At 40.5% G+C, this 16,927-nt stretch overlaps 1 protein-coding gene across 1 annotated transcript; it reads right to left on the bottom strand.

The window, feature by feature from the left end:
* Nucleotides 1-4,170: 4,170 nt before the first annotated feature.
* Nucleotides 4,171-14,505, bottom strand: IDH2 (isocitrate dehydrogenase (NADP(+)) 2). Its single transcript, XM_053462217.1, has 11 exons — nt 14,229-14,505; nt 9,993-10,084; nt 8,102-8,267; nt 7,688-7,848; nt 7,458-7,601; nt 7,051-7,187; nt 6,663-6,814; nt 6,353-6,465; nt 5,873-5,970; nt 5,510-5,605; nt 4,171-5,208 (listed from the first exon to the last, which is right to left on the bottom strand). Exons 1-11 carry the CDS (start codon nt 14,344-14,346, stop codon nt 5,121-5,123), a joined length of 1,365 nt encoding a protein of 454 aa, XP_053318192.1. The 5' UTR covers nt 14,347-14,505; the 3' UTR covers nt 4,171-5,120.
* Nucleotides 14,506-16,927: the final 2,422 nt, after the last annotated feature.

Below are 16,927 nucleotides of genomic sequence, written 5' to 3'. Positions count from 1 at the left end.
GTGCACATCTACTGAAACATACACCTCCCCCAACCACATCGTCTGATCCTTTTATTTACATTGTTTAGTAAAAGTAGACAAAAACCGAGTCTTTTTATCAGACTTGCCACCAAAAAGAATATCCATAGATGTCTTGGAGATGCGTAGAGGTTTCTGCCCCTCATCTACGATATATTGTCAATAAACCTGATAAGTTTTGTGAGCAGAGTTACAATATATCCTTCATGTGTAAAGACAGCACAATGCTTTGCTTTTGCTCAAAACCTCTGGAAACGTACCCAGTTACGTTAATGCATCAGAAATCATTACCTTATTGTTCATACAATAAAACAAGTCCACAGTAGCAGAGTCTGGCTTAGATGTATATCATTGATGGTTAACACTACCGTTACCGACCAACCCAAAGGAGCAGCCGCACTAAAGTGAAAAGGGTCAGGTTTTCAGCTTTAGCACTGATGTTGCATGCAATATCATTTATGAATCCAGCATTTGATAAAATGCCCTAAATACTCCTTTCTCCTCCTATTTCAAGCACCTTCCCTATGCGCCTTTAACAGCAAATGTGTAATTACGCAATGCCCCCCCCCATGGCATTACAGGGCTTAAAGCCAACTATGACCACTTTCCAATGCTTCTGAGCAAAGAGCTGGAGGGAGCTTAAAGTGTTAACTGCACTCAAATGCACGTGATGAACAGCTTCCATTACTAGGTTGCTTTTGTCTCAACTGTTTGTTTAAAGTCTGAAATCCTTTAGGATTGTCACTCACTAGATTCCAGTTTCCTGGGGCAGCGGTGATGCCAGGAATAACATTTTTATACAAAGAGCGGTTCTGGCGCAAAATACCAAATGTGGTACCATGATTCCAAATGCGATTTATTCTTTACCTTAACAGGTTTTTCACGCAGCAAAGAAAACTTCTGCCACCCGGTGGTCTAATGCAGAATGACACATGATGAATAAATACTGTGTGGACGGATCCCAGCAGGCTTATTCATCATTTTAAGGTCAACCTGCCTCCTTAGCAAAGAGAAATTTACATATATTTTGACTGTATTGCATTGTGTTTCCACCCTTTGGCCTGGCAGTTTTAGAAAGAACAGTGAGAATAAAATAAGTAAATCAAAGTCCATAATTCTAATTATCACCATGTTTTAGAGCAAGATAACAGTATACGAGTGCAGTTTAAGATGATTGGTTTTGCCTTTTTTCATATCAATCAGTCTTATATATAAAAACTATAGGTGTGGCCCTTCTGAATGCATAGTCCTATCAGGGAGCGGAAACACTCACTTCTCCTTTTATTTCCCGGGTTAATAAATACACTCTTAAAACTGGTGCCTGAGGTTGTACTTGCGCATATTACAACTGAACCATTATGCCAAGCTATCCTTCCTTATGTATGTTAATCCTATTAGCTCGGCTTTATCGTTACTTTGATTCTTCTTGAATAAGTATATGTACAAGCATTATACAGAGATGAAATTAGTACATAAACGTTGTACCTGTAACACACACCTAATACAATAAGGCACCATCAGTAAGACAATGTTAAAATATGTTTATAGTTAATGGAAATGTTTCCATACAACAAACTGATGGTGATCTTTGTGAGATCATTACCTTGGTACAATATAACTTACTTTATTGAGAAGTTAGCACACAGTCTTAATTTCTTGTGGATATATATATATATATATATATATATATATATATATATATATATATATATATATATATATACTATTTTTGTCATTCCGTTTAATTATTCAGCAGCCATTTATATTACGTGTATATTGTTAATTTGCTGTTTTAAAGATGACACACATGAAACAAAGAACGGTAAAAAATTTTAATAAAGGTGTCATAACCAATTCCAAATACTGCAGACCAAAGAGAGAATGCCTCACAACCAAATGAAAGAGCTTTATGCAGTCCTATAAGCTGAGTCACCATAGCTGTTGCTAAAAACGCATGCTTTGTATATTCCCTAAAGCAAAACATATTAATGTTTCTCGTAAAGATTATGTGAAATAGAAAGATAACAGAAACTCGTTGGGTGGCCAACTGCATCTGCATAAACGTTTTTGGAAATGTTTTATTCAACATAAGGGGCTGAGAGGTTTAGCCGTGCTCTCCTCTTTCACTTTCCTGAGCAAGACAGAGCAGGAAGTAACAAGCGCAAGCAAAAGTGCTTTCCCCACATATTGAAGAATATCATATCATGTTCCTAATTTAGTTGTATTTTGTTGCCTTTTACCTATTGCAAACTGTATCTATAGCTAAGAAAACAATAGAAATATATCTATATTGTGTTTTTTTTATTAAATGTGTACAGAGCAGACATTTGGCAACCTGTGTGTTTTACATAAATTGAGCATAGTGGAGTATCAGGTACATGGTTAAATAGCATTTGCGGCTACTGTCAGAGTAGAGATTTGTAACAGTTCACAAAACCTGTATTTTATTATTATATCAAACTAATTGGCCGTGGTAGCATGTTAGCTGCAAGAGAAGTATAACCAATGCACCATATTTGCTAAAAGCCGAAGTTTCTGCCTCCTGCAACAAATATTCAAAACATTGTATTTATTTGAACTCTTAGTCAGTGTTACTGTAAATTTTCCAAGGATATAATAAAGTGTGTATTCCAAAATATACCTAATTTATCAGTGTTATATAGAAATCTCCCATAGCGATTACAACAAAAACATTTTGTTGTTGTGAGTAATGTTAAGAATGTCTGGAGTTAAAGGAAATACTTTAACAGTATATTTTAAGCTTCTTGTAACGATCCAGGGTGTCCTCCCAAGAGCGTTAGGGGTTCTGTCACGGATTTGTTTTATTTGTGTGTGAAAAATCTTGGTACTGTAGCTGTTTGTGACCATGCGCACGGGACAAAACAGAGCTTCTAACATTATCCCCTTCTAAGGAAGCGGGTCCTGGAACCCAAAGTATCCATGGATTGTTTGAGCTCTTGTTGACTTAACTAGTCACGATTAGATCGTATTATCACCTAAATACACAGCAATTAGAGAAAAGGTCACAGTGCATGATGGGATAAGGCCGAGCAGTTGGGGTTTATGAAACCGCAGCCAGACGTGTAAATCTCTCCTTAGGCAATAAAAAGGTAATGCGCATCTGATCACTTATGCGTATTAACCAGCTTATTTGCTGTTTTTTCTTAAAGCCAAATTAACATAATTGAACCAACCATTCTACAGAGACACATAAGGACCAAACTACCTCTTGTATGAATTTTACCACACAACCGAAACCTCAACTACATCTGATCACTAAGGTTTTAAACAATTATTAAACTGATTTATGGACAATAGTTTAATTTTTTCCTACTGGACCATACACACTGGCACAATATTTAATCGGCTCAGACACGTTGTGCATATATTAAGCTTCTTTGTAAATCCCAACCCAGCATTCAGCTCGGTGACTCAAAGTATAGTAACTGGACCCGTGGATTTGACAAATATGTATCTACAAACAGCTCCTTACAGCTCCCACGGTATCAAGCACTGTTTGTATATAATGTTTAACCTGAGCTGGTTATTAATATACACCTGTATAACACTTGCACATGAAGACAAAACACATCAGGCTGTAGTGCACAAAGCAGCTGTTAGCTTTATCTTATTATGGGGTGTTTATTTGCACTTAGACAAAATTAAGATGCCAAGAATGCATGGGGCCTTAAAACTGGCCAGTTACTAATCACAAGATAATAATCATGCCCCCCCCAGCTGCCCCATTTCAGAGAACATAGTGTGTGAATCTGTGATGTTCTACACGACTATATATAAAGAGGACTCACTCAGTCCTTCCAGAAGATGTTCCGGTGGTTAAATTCATAGCAAGTTAAATAAGCCTTTACCCAGTGTTTGGTAAATGTCTGTTGTAAACACGTTACCGTGGGAGACAGGAAATAGTCTTTATAGATGAATACAAACTACCCACGACTGATCAGCCTTGCTTTAGAACATCAGCCACATTGACTTCCTTTCATTTTTTTTTTGTTCAGGAGTGAATATTTTTAGATTTAAATAAGCACGCTACCTGGGTTTTTAGTGTGCCATATTTTGGCATAAGTTGAAAGTAAGGCCACCGTGCAGAGCTCTACTGTGTTTCACAATAAATGATGTTTACTTGGCAAAACATTTAATTTATAAGACATGCACCAATGTTTATTATACATGTCTTGTCTAATAAATATAGTATTGTAACAATCTGACTTTTGGATTTTGTTTACACAAAGATGAATGAATGAACTAATCATTCTAGATTTCTTCCATAGACAAGATTGCTGGCACCAACTGGTAATTTGGTAAAACAGGTCAGGAAGACTATTCTGTTCACAGATTACAGGGTGACGCATTCAATTTTATCAGCGTATATTAAATCCTAACAAGCAGATATTTCTACTGCAAGGGCCACGTTTTACGTAGTTAAGTTTTCTCAGTGGCGTTCTCCAGTCGGTTTTGCAGGGTAACAATGCAGAGAGGGTACTTAATTGACATTTCAGATTTGTAGTTGCAGCTCTCAACATACCGTCCAACACTGTGGCCTGCATCAAAGTGGTAAGTTACAATGTTTTATCTGTTACAGCACGTTTTAACATGTTGAGCAAAAAATATTAGATCAGTTGCTGTTTTTCTGAAGGGTATTATACATTTTTTTTTTAAACAAAGAAAACACTTGCCAGTTAATACCTTGCCCCCCCCATAAATGATTGCAAAATGGACCAATTAGATTTATAGGCACGTCATAAACCTAAATGTAATTAGTGATACCAGTAAACAATTACATTGCAATAAGCACACATTTTCCACCACTTTACAAGGAAAGTTTGTAGGTTTATTAACTATACATCGCACCATAAGGATTAAGTTGACATCAAAATATGGCAGGTGCAAAATACTGAGGTCCAGCACTAAACAGGCATCTAAAAAGACCGTCTCCCATTTTCAGCTGAGTTTGAAGGTGTTCTAAAAAAATACAGCCAGCATAGAAATGGGTTATAGTTTGTTCAATCCACACTATGGTGGCTTTCCTATTTGAAAAAGTTAAAAATGAGGTAAAAAACTGGCCATTGACTACAGTGCGATCATTAGTTCTTTCCAAGAGCTTTGTCAAGGTTGTTCTTAATGGCATCGAGGAAGTCTGTGGTGTTGACATAATGCTCATTCAGTCTCACACTGCAAGAAAAACAACATTTTATTTATCCCAAAGCCTTTGTAGGAAAAGTGCAAAATAGCAGAAATTTAAATATATATATTTTTTATTTTTTTAACAGCATTGCAGAATTTGTAGGTTTCTCTTTACACAAAGCATTACACATTTGATGCACTGTAATGCAATCTGTAAAATGCAGTTCAGGCAAAGTGACCGGTTCCTTTTTAGCAGAAGAAAAAATTGATCACTTCACAGCTGTTAAAGTCTATAACCCTTGAATATGTGTATTGTTGGCACTATATAAATACATAATAGAACACTTACTTGCTGAAACCTCCATGAATACAGCCAGCTAAATCCTTTGTCATGACTCCACTTTCAACAGTTTCCACGCAAACCTTCTCAAGTGTCAGTGAGAAGCTGAATGAAGAAAAAAAACAAACATTACCTTATGAAACATTGATATGTCGACAGTAATACCATATTACCAAACAGCATGAATTAGACTTGCTCAATAATGGGGAATCCGTTCCTTTCTGCAAAGCATTGTATAGATCACACATGGCCCCTACCAATTGACCAGATACCTCAGTAGGAATTAGATCTGTTTCTCCAGTTGCCATCAGACTCCCAACTGCACATTACCATAAAGCTATACACGTACAAAACCATTTATTGCAGACTTACTTAATCAGGTCCTGGTTTCCATCAAGCTTGCCTCGGTGCTCCAAGCCCCTTGTCCATGCAAAGATGCTGGCAATTGGATTTGTGCTTGTGGGACGTCCCTAAAATAAATAAGTATGCATAGTATAGTAGGTGCCCATGATACTTTATGCCAAATACATTAAGTGCCACATTAACATCTGGGAGTCATGTAGAGCCTTCCTTTATACTTTTTCATTGTAGTTTGACTAGTGTAACCAGTGTAATGCCATGAGATACATCAGCAAATACAGCTTCTACTAGACTTTTTAGCATCTAATCCATTAAATTTTATCATGGATCAGTTCAATCGTGGAAGCTTCACTACATCTAGCCTTTTTACAAGCTTTCAGGACAGCGTGCATTAAGTCTGTAGTGAAAGTTGAGTCAATATAGAAAAAGATTTAAGCTTTCAGGAGATCAGGAATATGGAACCTAATGAGGTTTGACTAGTAATGGACAAACCTTCTGGTGCTCCCTGTAATGACGAGTAACTGTTCCATGAGCTGCTTCTGCTTCAATGGTCTTTCCATCTGGACAAACCAGAACTGATGTCATGAGACCAAGAGAGCCAAAACCTAGAGAAGGAAGAAGAGATTAGTAGAGATGGAGAAAATAAAGCATTAATCAGCATACTATTTTTGCAAGATGCACCACTAAACAGCCGTGTAGGAATATCAGAGTTAAGGCCAATTGTTAACTCAAGGAGCAGTATCTCTGAAAAGTTAATTGTGTCTGGTGGTACCTGCACCTCAGGTAAGAGACCAAATCCTACCTTGAGCAAGAATATCAGATTGAACATCCCCATCATAGTTCTTGCATGCCCAGACAAATCCTCCAGATGACTTCAGAACCTGTGCTACCATGTCATCAATTAACCTGTGTTCATACCAGATCTTCAGCTTGTCAAATTCTGGCTTGTAGTGCCTGAAAACACAAACCTCTTGAAATGACAAATCCTTCAAAGTAGGGTTTATAAAGTGTACTGACATATGATAATGACACTAGATACCAACTGCGTGGTGTTATTAAAGCTGTAACATTCCATAATATATAGTTGTTTAGCATGGTGCAGGTAATTATAATATTAAGTCTAAACATAATTAGCACCAATCCACGATACTGGCATTAACAGGCTATATGTTTATAGTTAAAGAACCCACTTTTCGAAGATGTCTTGGAAGATGTCCTTGAATCGGCCATCATATGCCTTCAGGATGGTATTCTTTGTGCTCAAATACAGTGGCCATTTCTTTTGAATGGCATACTGGAAGCAGCTGTGTCCAAAGCCAGCAATAGACTAAAAACAAAACAAAAAAAAGAGTGTTGGCATGCCATGTACTCAATTTGTAGTTAGAGAGTACTGTTAATCTCTTGTTTTTTGACACTTAACAGGCCGGAAGCCTAAATCATGCATGCTAGCTGTAGAAATGTTACTAAAATATTCCAGAGTAGGCACTGGGGCCTTGGATGTTACTTTCTAGATTTGATCATAGCATTCACATGTAGGCATGTCAAGTGTTAATTTTATGTGCCACATGAGAATTTTGTTTAGGGAGACCGTATTCACCTCATCTGTATTGTACATGCCCATTCCAACACCACCTGCAGGAAACTTGAACACTTCCCATTCGTTTGCAGCAGATCCATCAGCAGGTGTAAACACCATCTTGAATGTTCCAGCCTTATCAACAACAAAGTCTGTGGCTTTGTACTGAAACACAAGTTAAAAGTTAACAATGGATGACAACTCCAAACATCAGAATTTTAGTACTTAACAAGTATTAGGAATAAACCAACCTGGTCACCATGGGCATGTCTGCCAATGGTTATTGGCTGAGTCCATCCAGGAACCAGACGAGGAATGTTCCTGCAGATAATGGGCTCACGGAAGACTGTTCCACCCAAGATGTTTCTAATGGTACCATTAGGACTCTTCCACATCTTTTTCAGCTTAAACTCTAAACAAAGTCACATAATGCCCTTGGGTTATGGAATGTTTCTTTTAACAAAGATAGTAAGCTGTATATACCATGTCAGCTGATAAACAACACATGTAATTCTGCAATACTTGCAGCCAGAGGTCAGCCACACTACTGTCAGATAACCTAGCAAGGCTCCTAATTCAAGATGCCTCATTTACTAGAATACACATTTGTAGCTTGTGGCAATAATTCACTGGTCTAAAGTTGCCAAGCCTCCCTTCTCACATACCTTCCACTCTGGCCTCATCGGGTGTAATTGTGGCACATTTCACAGCAACGTTGTATTTCTTGGTGGCCAGAGCAGAGTCTATTGTAACCTGGTCCTCAGTCTGGTCACGATATGGAAGACCAAGGTCGAAGTATTTCAACTCCACATCCACATTGGACAAGATCAACTAAAGCAAATTGAAACGAGAATTGTATAATGAGACGGTTGACAATAAAAGGTAAATTAAGCAATGGTTTTCTTCCCAAAGCTCTGAGAGATCAACAGTAAGTAAAGAGTACATGTCCTTAGAGTCTTTGAATCTAAAATCTGGGCATCATATTCAAACATACACTGACAGTTCATACCAAGTATAGTAGAGCAGGGCTCGAAAAAAATACCAGGTGCCAGGTCACCATGGCGACTGAGAATTTTGATTAGGCGTTTGTCAGCCTGTTAAATCCCCCAAAAATGCCCCCATGTCGCCACAATCGTGGTGATCGCGGGGGGGCTGCTGCTGGTGTCTGCCCAGGTGACTGGGAAAGACCATCACAGCCACCCAGAGCACGCCCCCGAGCCTGTGATCACTCCCACAGAGCGATTCTGTAGGCTGAAAACACGATTGCAGGCAAACCAGCAATTACATTTTCAGCTGCCACAGACAGCTTCAGGGAATGGGGCTGTGTGTTGATTGGGTCCCCACACAACTACCCCCTGCTGCCTGATCGCTTCAAGAGAGCGACAGTGCAGCATTAACCCCTTCAATGCCATGATCGCTTTTTAGGGGTTAATTCCAGTTTTGTACGGGGCTCTGCTCAGCAAAAACGAGCCCCCACAAGCCCTTTGATGACTCCTGTAGGCATGGAAGCCTACAAGAGTCTTCAAAGAGACTCCTCCCTGCAATGGCTGGTCTATAGACCAGCAATTGTGTCCCAGCATTGACCTAAAAGTCTAAAAGTCCAGGGTGCTTCCAGGTCAAATGCTGAGTTCTGTAAGTGGGCTGATGATGATCAGATCACTCCTGACCAACTGTTAGTTTAAAAAAAAATCCTGGTGCCTAGATTCACAAAAATTTGTCAAGCCCTGTAGTAGAGAACTCGCTCCTAGTTAACCATGTACACCAACCCAGCCACACTTGTAACTCAGTTATAGATTAAGGGTGCTCTTCCCTGAAAGAAAGTGTAAAGACAACTGTAAAAGCAACCATTCAAGTCCTCCTTGAACCGCTTTCCCTGCTCTCAATTAAAACCTTCATTACATCATTAATCATCCTGTCACCCTTTTAATTTTTTCTTCCTATTTGCCCTGTAAGCCTTTTCCCTTACTTTCAAGGCTTTATACACACTTCTTGCACAAATATGTACAAGATGCTTCTTTATGGCTAGAAGCTCTTAAAATAGCAACCAATGCCTGCCAAGAGAACCTATGCATTAGAAAAGTATTTGTGCACTCACAGATCACTTGACCTAAAAGAATGCCCAGGTAATCTGGTTAGCAGAATGTATTAAATTAGTTTAAGTTTTCTTGTGTCTAAACTATTTTATATACAAGTTCTATAAGTGTGCTTATTGGTACAGACAATGGGTGGCAAAGCTCAATGGCCAAAGTTTGATGCTTATGTATCTAACATAAAGCCTCTGATGGTGAAGCTGTGTGTGCTTTCTAGCCTGGAAGCGGAGGGTTGACGAACTAGTGCACCTCCACGTCCCTCTTGTGGAACCAGCAAATTAGGAATTCAGAATGGACAAATCCAATATAGCCTGCATTGAATTTGAATGGGTGGCTTGCAAGCTTAGATACTTGTGAATTTAGAAGGTATAAGGAAAGATTCCAGACTATGTTAGCACTGAAAAATATCTGAGACAGCTTAAGAAAATTCCAAAATATAAGGAGTATAGCCTAAAGGCAGGATCACCTTTTCCTTGATGAATTCCCAGATGATACGGGTCATCTCATCACCATCCATCTCCACCACTGGATTAGCGACTTTGATGCGTTTGTCAGCATCTGGCAGTGAAAAACAGCACACATAACTTGCTGACATCCTTGGATATTTTAAACTTGCATGCATTACACAGAAAAAAATGGCATTCTGTATCTTATCCTTAAAGGAAAACCTCTCCCTGAGTGAGCACGTTCAAGCAATCTTAAAGACATTGAATTTAAGCACAGCTCCACATATATGCACACACATGTTCTAAATGGGCAGCCATACCCAGGTATCTTTTCAGGAAACTATGTGGCAAAGTGCCAATACATTGAAGGCAGTATTCAAAGCCCCATACAAACCCAACAACGAACGTTTATTAAAGTACTATGTAAGTAATTGGTGTAAATAAACGTATGTTGGGGCAGGACTCTTGGTTTCGCCGGCATTGGAGTTGGCTAGTGGTAATGCACATGTTCAGTAACAAATAGCCGGAGGGCAGGGAAACAATTCTGTGGAACCCCTATGTGAATTTGATTACAAAAAAAGCATTAAATACAGTACATGGCAGAGGCTTAGCAGTCCACACTGGATAATGCCATCACAGTAAAAGGCAGACCTCCTTCCTACAGTTCCCCACAGAAACATCCAAAGGGCCAGAAGCTGCAGGTATTTCTGTATTGCATTTTATGGAAAGGCCATGTCAAAAATATAATGTAACCAACATCTAGAGATGGATGCGACTAAAATGCTCAGGTTATAAAGGGTGCCGTAGAATAATATTTAAGAACTATATCAGTAGTGTAGGGGCAGGAAATTATGGAATGAATGCACTTAATATTAACTGTTTAGTAAAAAATGTGTCAACTACCAAAATCCCAGATGACCTTACACAAGCCACATTTATGCCCTACAGACTAAGCAACTTTGACTTCAAAATTTCAGAAGCACGCTACATATGGCTTCAACAGAAAAGAGGGCCGAATCTTCTCAGGGCCACCACTACCAAATATACTTCAGTCACTGGGTATATGCTTTGGTATTAGGGCCTAGAAGTCCTGGTCTGCACTGTATAGTTAAGTATACTGTGCAGGGTGGAAGGGCCACAATTAACTTAATGTACTGCCTTCCAACAGCATGACACTTCAGACCTACACATTTGTGCAGTCAGATAATCTGATCACGTCCCGTCTCAGAACCTGCCTTCCTCAGCACTTACAACTAAAACCTCAAATGCTGATGCTGAACGCATAGAAGATCATTCAAAAACCACACGACAGAGCTAATTCACACCAGATGCTGATAGCAAATTACCTAGCAAAAAATACAGCAAGTCTAAAATGTGCATATGATGAATTAAGCGTCTCTTTAGCTGCATGTAATTTATTAAAGCCACATCAAGACTACAACACTTTTAACAGCTGTTGACTTGAATCCAGTTTCACTGCATTCCAGAATTTTCATCAATGTAGAAAGTAACTAAACCTTTAGTATATCTCTAGAGAGCTTGGTAAACATTCAAACAGGTTAAGACCAGGTGATTCTAGATTAAGCAGACATTGGGAGAAAGTGCTGAACTCTTACAATTCTAGACAGCAGTTCTATAAAGTCAAGCAGTGGTGCAGTGCTCAGCTACTTCCAGTCAACTCGGCCACAGCAACTTTTCAGTTCATGTGTTGTGAATTACAGCACCCTTAGTACCTCTGTAGCATCTCAAAGAATCCGCAATATGCTTTCAAAAAATACTACAGTCTACAGCCTGTAAGTTTTAGATACAATTCTAGAATGTGCTGTTCGTGGGCCATGCTGATCACCAAACAAGCCTTGTGCAGTAGCTGGCACAGAAGTGCACATGCGGGGCAACCTGAAATCTGGGCCTGTCTGGAGGCCCCGGGCCCTAGAGTTAAGTACCCCTGATGTAATGTATTCGCCTCAAGACACAGCAATTCCTTTGCTTAGTGCCAGTGTGCCGTCGTTTCGCAGGTTTCTGTACACATTGAGAGAACGTGCAGTATGTGCCATAACTGCAGATATACGGCTATAACTCACGGAACCTCTCAACTAGTGCACACGTAATCACAGGTCTATACAATTAACATATCCGTGTCCTTCACATTTTGAAGTCTATAGTGGATTTAATTATTTTTTATTGTGCGGCTCTGGAATCTTTACAAATTGAGAAAAATTAATTTAGTGCCTATGGCCTACAAAACCGTGAGAAGAGCTGGCTATTCAGTTCTCCATGGTTGACTGTTTATATTTGTTGTTACCATGGCAATACTGTGCAAGCCAAGTAACAAATACCATACGAGGGCAGCCTATAAAGCACTTATTACAGTGAAACTGTTAACGACCTTGTTACACCATCTCGTTATACAGGGTACCCATTGTCTTACATAGGAGACAATTGACAAATCAGAAGATAACATGTAATGTGTGATGTGATTTCCACAAAATTGCAATTTTTTTAGGCCAGGAAAATTAGTTTATTTTGTAGTTTCTACATCATGATCACATGCTCCCCAATGCACAAGGCATTTCAAGAAGATTTGACCTCCCAACCAAGCAGCTCCATATAGTAGAGCGCAAAGCAAAAAAGCAGCCTTTCCCCACACGAGCCCAAATAACTGGCCAAGTTACAGAGCAGACGCATAAACTGTCCTTCCATCATACCAGCTCCTGGTCAACTGTAACAAAGCCCAGGCCTCCAGTCCTGTAAGCAAAGATCTGAAGGTCAAAGATCCAAAAGAATAACGATCAAGAGTTCCAAAGCAGTAACCGTTTGACAAGTGAGGACAATTAGCCAAGGCCAGCAAAAAAGTCATATTCCCAACAATAACCTTAGTTATTCCACTATAGCGCTGACGCTTTAAAGAATAAGATTTTAAAGAGGAGCTACCTTTAAAATACCCCAAATAAGCTAACATTAAATTCAGAGGCTGCACACCAAGCCCAAAGCACCTGTCCCAGTGCATCTACCTCCTCTGTAGAATATTCTCCACCACAAAAAAATTACAATTCAACATTTGTCTGTTATTCATCACACATTTTGTGAGATGCTGCCAAGTTCGGAGTACATTAAATATTTAGTTTGTCAGAAGCCATAACTAGGTACGCTCTAAGTAAACGGTGAATACTTTCCAGCTGACATACATAGGCAATGCCATCAAAAGGGAAGGGGGCATCCCAAAACCTTATAGGAAAGCCCACTGATAATGACATGGCGCTCTGCTATAACCTAGAGAATATTTCAGGTAACATATAGAAAATGCCTTCAATACATAAAGATTGTGGCATATAGCAAAGGGTAAGGCAACCTACTGATGGCCTAGGTCCTATGGCATATGATCCAGTCCCATGTTACGTCCTGCTTTATGGTTAAATGCCCCAAACTGAGCAAAAGACTAAAGCAAGGTGAAGCTACAGGCTGCTGTAAGGCCATGACGTGTATATGAGGCATGCGTATCCAGACAGGAGCGTGAAGGAAAGCACCATGTAAGGAAGCCGATGGCCAGCTACAGCTGCAGGAGGCTACTCGCTTCCGACAAGCGACGTATAGACCCAAAAATCCGTCCCAAATAGGCGGGGTCTGAGCCGACCAATCACCACTGCCCTATCTAGAACGAGTACATCTAAGGACACATTTGCTAACGTTCCACGGCCTACAATAGCCAGGGTATCAAAAGGAAGCAGCAGAGGTCAAATCACTAGCAAGTGACGTAACGACCAAGCGATGATCCCAGAGAAAGCCATCTCAGTTACCAGCTGATGCAGCCGCAAGTGTCATCCCAAAGCAGAAGGACCCAGCTTGGGAGAACTCGCCTGGGTAACGCTACAAGTTTCTCCCAAATCACCCAGAATCTGCACAGCATCTGGTACAAGAATCTAGAAACCGGGTTACACGGCTAGACAAGGGCTGGAACGCCAGGTTCCCGGCCTCTAGACAGAGAGCGTACTTAGGTACACACACACATGCAAATCCAGACACAGTACAGGCACGCTAAACCTGAGCAAACACACTGACTGCATCTTACTGCAGCGCCGCGGCAGGACCAGCAGCATACAAAGGGGGGCATTAGGGGCCGACACCGGCCGCCGCCAGTGCAAGGAGCCAGGCCATGAAGGGGAAGCAGAACCGGCACAGGGCGTTAACCCATTCCTGCAGGGGCATGCAGCGGCTCCCACACTAGGAAGGGGGCTTGAAGATGCCCAGCACACACTCACAGTTCCTCTGCTGCTGCAGTTGCTGGCTCAGGACTGGGGCCAGGACTCCGGGGTTCTTGCCAAAGGCAGTCGCGGAGGTTTTACAGATGGAGCTGACAGCTCGCAGATAACCGGCCATGGCTCAGCGGAGGATGGAGGAAAGCGGCGGGTAGAAGGCGGCCCTGTAAGGGTTGGCAAAGTGCTTGCAGTCACTTTTTGTTTCAGAACCCCAAAAAATAACCCCGCGCGTGACACCACAACAACCCTATCAACCCGCGCCGCCCGGCTTGAAGGGCGCACACGTCAGCATCGCGGCAATTTATAGCATCGGTGACATCACGCGCGGAGAGAGACTTGTAGAAGGAGGGGGAGGAGCTAAAGAGGCACTCGATGCGCGCGCTTGCTCTACTTTTCATTCATTCGTACCGGCGTGAGGGAAAGCGGGGAGCGCGCGCGTGCGTGCCCTCTGGATCCCCTTTGTGAAGGGCGCTGCGTTAACTATTTCTTTGCCGCTTGGCAAGATTAAAGCGCCCGGAAACTTTGTTAATTGGGTTCGTTTTGGACTACACGCTGCGGGGCGCAGGGTTACACTGTGTAGGACCGCCTTAAAGTTCACAGCTACTTTACTTTCCCTGTAAAACAAGTTCTTTACTCTGGTTTCTCCTCTCCATGCAGTAAACGGCTTATTTATTGCAATCATTAACTTTTGCTTTATTACTATTATTGTCTTTTATTTGTATAGCGCCAAAAATGTATGCAGCGCTTCTTACAATACATATATTCAAGGGGTCTGATAAAAACTGGAGCTGACAGGCTAAGACAAACCCATACACTAGGTAAAGGCTCGCCAGCTTACACTCTAGTTAGATTATCATATCACAATAATACGCGGGTTCCTATAACTACATAAATAAGAAGCCAAACTTTTCGTAGTCAATATGATCTCCTTGTAATGGCCCTCTTGGTGCCAAGAGACGGGGAGACGCAAATGAGAAAAGTTCTGCACTTTGCATTTACCGAAATGGGATTTTTTAAACTTAATTACACAGCATCTGTACGGTCAGGACTTTCGAGCGGCTATCAGAAGTAAAACTTTTCTATGGTTCTTACAGGGCGTTCCCAAGGTGACCCGAATCGCAGGCTAATATGTGATAATAAGGCGTGTGGCTACTGCCTGACTCCTCCTTCAGAGCTTTAGAAGTCACTTCTAGTTTTAACCGAGCAAGTAAGAGATCTCAATGTCATAACCTTCTCTCTCCCCGTGTAACCAAGTACAGCGTGTTTTGTTTCGGACAAACAGTTGGAAATTCACATGACTTTTACTTTCCTTTGAACACTTTCCCTCGTTCAGGGTTGTTAGAGGAGAGGTCAGGTTACAAATTGAAACATTTAATATAATGTGAGATAACTAATTAAAAATAAATTACACAGTACGTAGGTAATAAAAAAAGAAACAGTGGTACGTCCCAATGTTACTGTGCAAAGGTTTTAGGCAGGTGGGAAAAATGCTGTAAAATAAGTATGTTTTTTTACAAAATAGACATGTTAATAGTTTATCATTTAACAAAATTACAAAGTGTGTGAACGGATGAAAATGCTAAATCAAATCAATATGTAGTGTGAGCTCTCTTTGGCTTCAAAACCGCATCTATTCTTCTAGGTACACTCACAGGCAGTTTTTTAAGGAACTCGGCGTGTAGGTTGTTCGAGAGATCTTGGAGAACTAACCACAGATCTTCTGTGGATTTAGAAGCCACAGTTGCTACTCTCTCTTCATGTAACCCCAGACAGACTCAATGCTGTTAAGATCAGGGCTCTGCGGAAGCCATACCATCACTTCCAGGACTCCTTGTTCTTCTTTACGCTGAAGATAGTTCTTAATGACTTTGGCTGTATTTTTGGGGTGGTTGTCATGCTGCAGAATAAATTTGGGGCCAATAAGACGCCTCCCTAACTGTATTGCATAATGGATACATATCTAAACCACGAGGAGACCATTCATTCTGACCAAATCCCCAGCTCCATTTGCAGCCCCAACCTAGAAGAATTGGTGCTGTTTTAAAGGCAAAGGGTGGGTCACACCAAATATTGTTTTGAATTAGATTTTTCTTCTGTTCACTCACTTTGCGTTTTGTTAAATAATAAAAAATAAACTATTAGCATGTCTATTTTTGAAAGTATTCTTACATGACAGCATTTTTTTCATACCTGCCTAAAACTTTTGCACAGTACTATATATACTGGTATTTAATTGAGTCTTTATATATTTATTGGAAGTTCCATACACACAATGCAAATATTGGTTTCTCAATACACATCACTACACATAGGCATAGCGGAAAAAACCCCACCAGAATATTAAGCCTGGGGATCCAGAGTAGCTTATTACACTACTAAAAATAACTTTAAAAAAGTGCCTAACTCTCCTGGAGGAAAGGGCCACGTCAATTAACACACTGATTTTTATCCTCTAAAGCTGGCCTTTCCAGGAGAGTTGCAGTTTCAATTAACCCTGGTGAGCTTCTTTTGCATGACAAGGTTATGCCTTCTAACACATGGTGAAGCTGGTACGTTGACGATGCAACTCAACACTTTAGTGAATAAACCCCTGAGAATGCACTGCAACTGACATCTCTTCCTGACTGGTAAGACAGGAAGTCCAGTGGAAAGATAAATATTATTCCGCGAGCATTAAATACAGTGTGTCCCATGGAAAAATA

This window comes from Spea bombifrons, chromosome 4 (genome assembly GCF_027358695.1).
Source record: "Spea bombifrons isolate aSpeBom1 chromosome 4, aSpeBom1.2.pri, whole genome shotgun sequence".
NCBI classification, from domain to species: domain Eukaryota; kingdom Metazoa; phylum Chordata; class Amphibia; order Anura; family Pelobatidae; genus Spea; species Spea bombifrons.
Note: the sequence above shows the minus strand (reverse complement) of the source record. Positions and strands in the feature narration are given on the sequence as shown.

Excerpts from the sequence above, each read along its gene's own strand:
- IDH2 (XM_053462217.1), bottom strand. The coding sequence starts at position 14,346 with ATGGCCGGTTATCTGCGAGCTGTCAGCTCCATCTGTAAAACCTCCGCG. Across the intron at positions 7,602-7,687 it reads GACATGCCCATGGTGACCAG|TACAAAGCCACAGACTTTGT; the intron begins GTTGGTTTATTC and ends CTTGTGTTTCAG. Across the intron at positions 6,466-6,662 it reads ATCTGATATTCTTGCTCAAG|GTTTTGGCTCTCTTGGTCTC; the intron begins GTAGGATTTGGT and ends TTCCTTCTCTAG.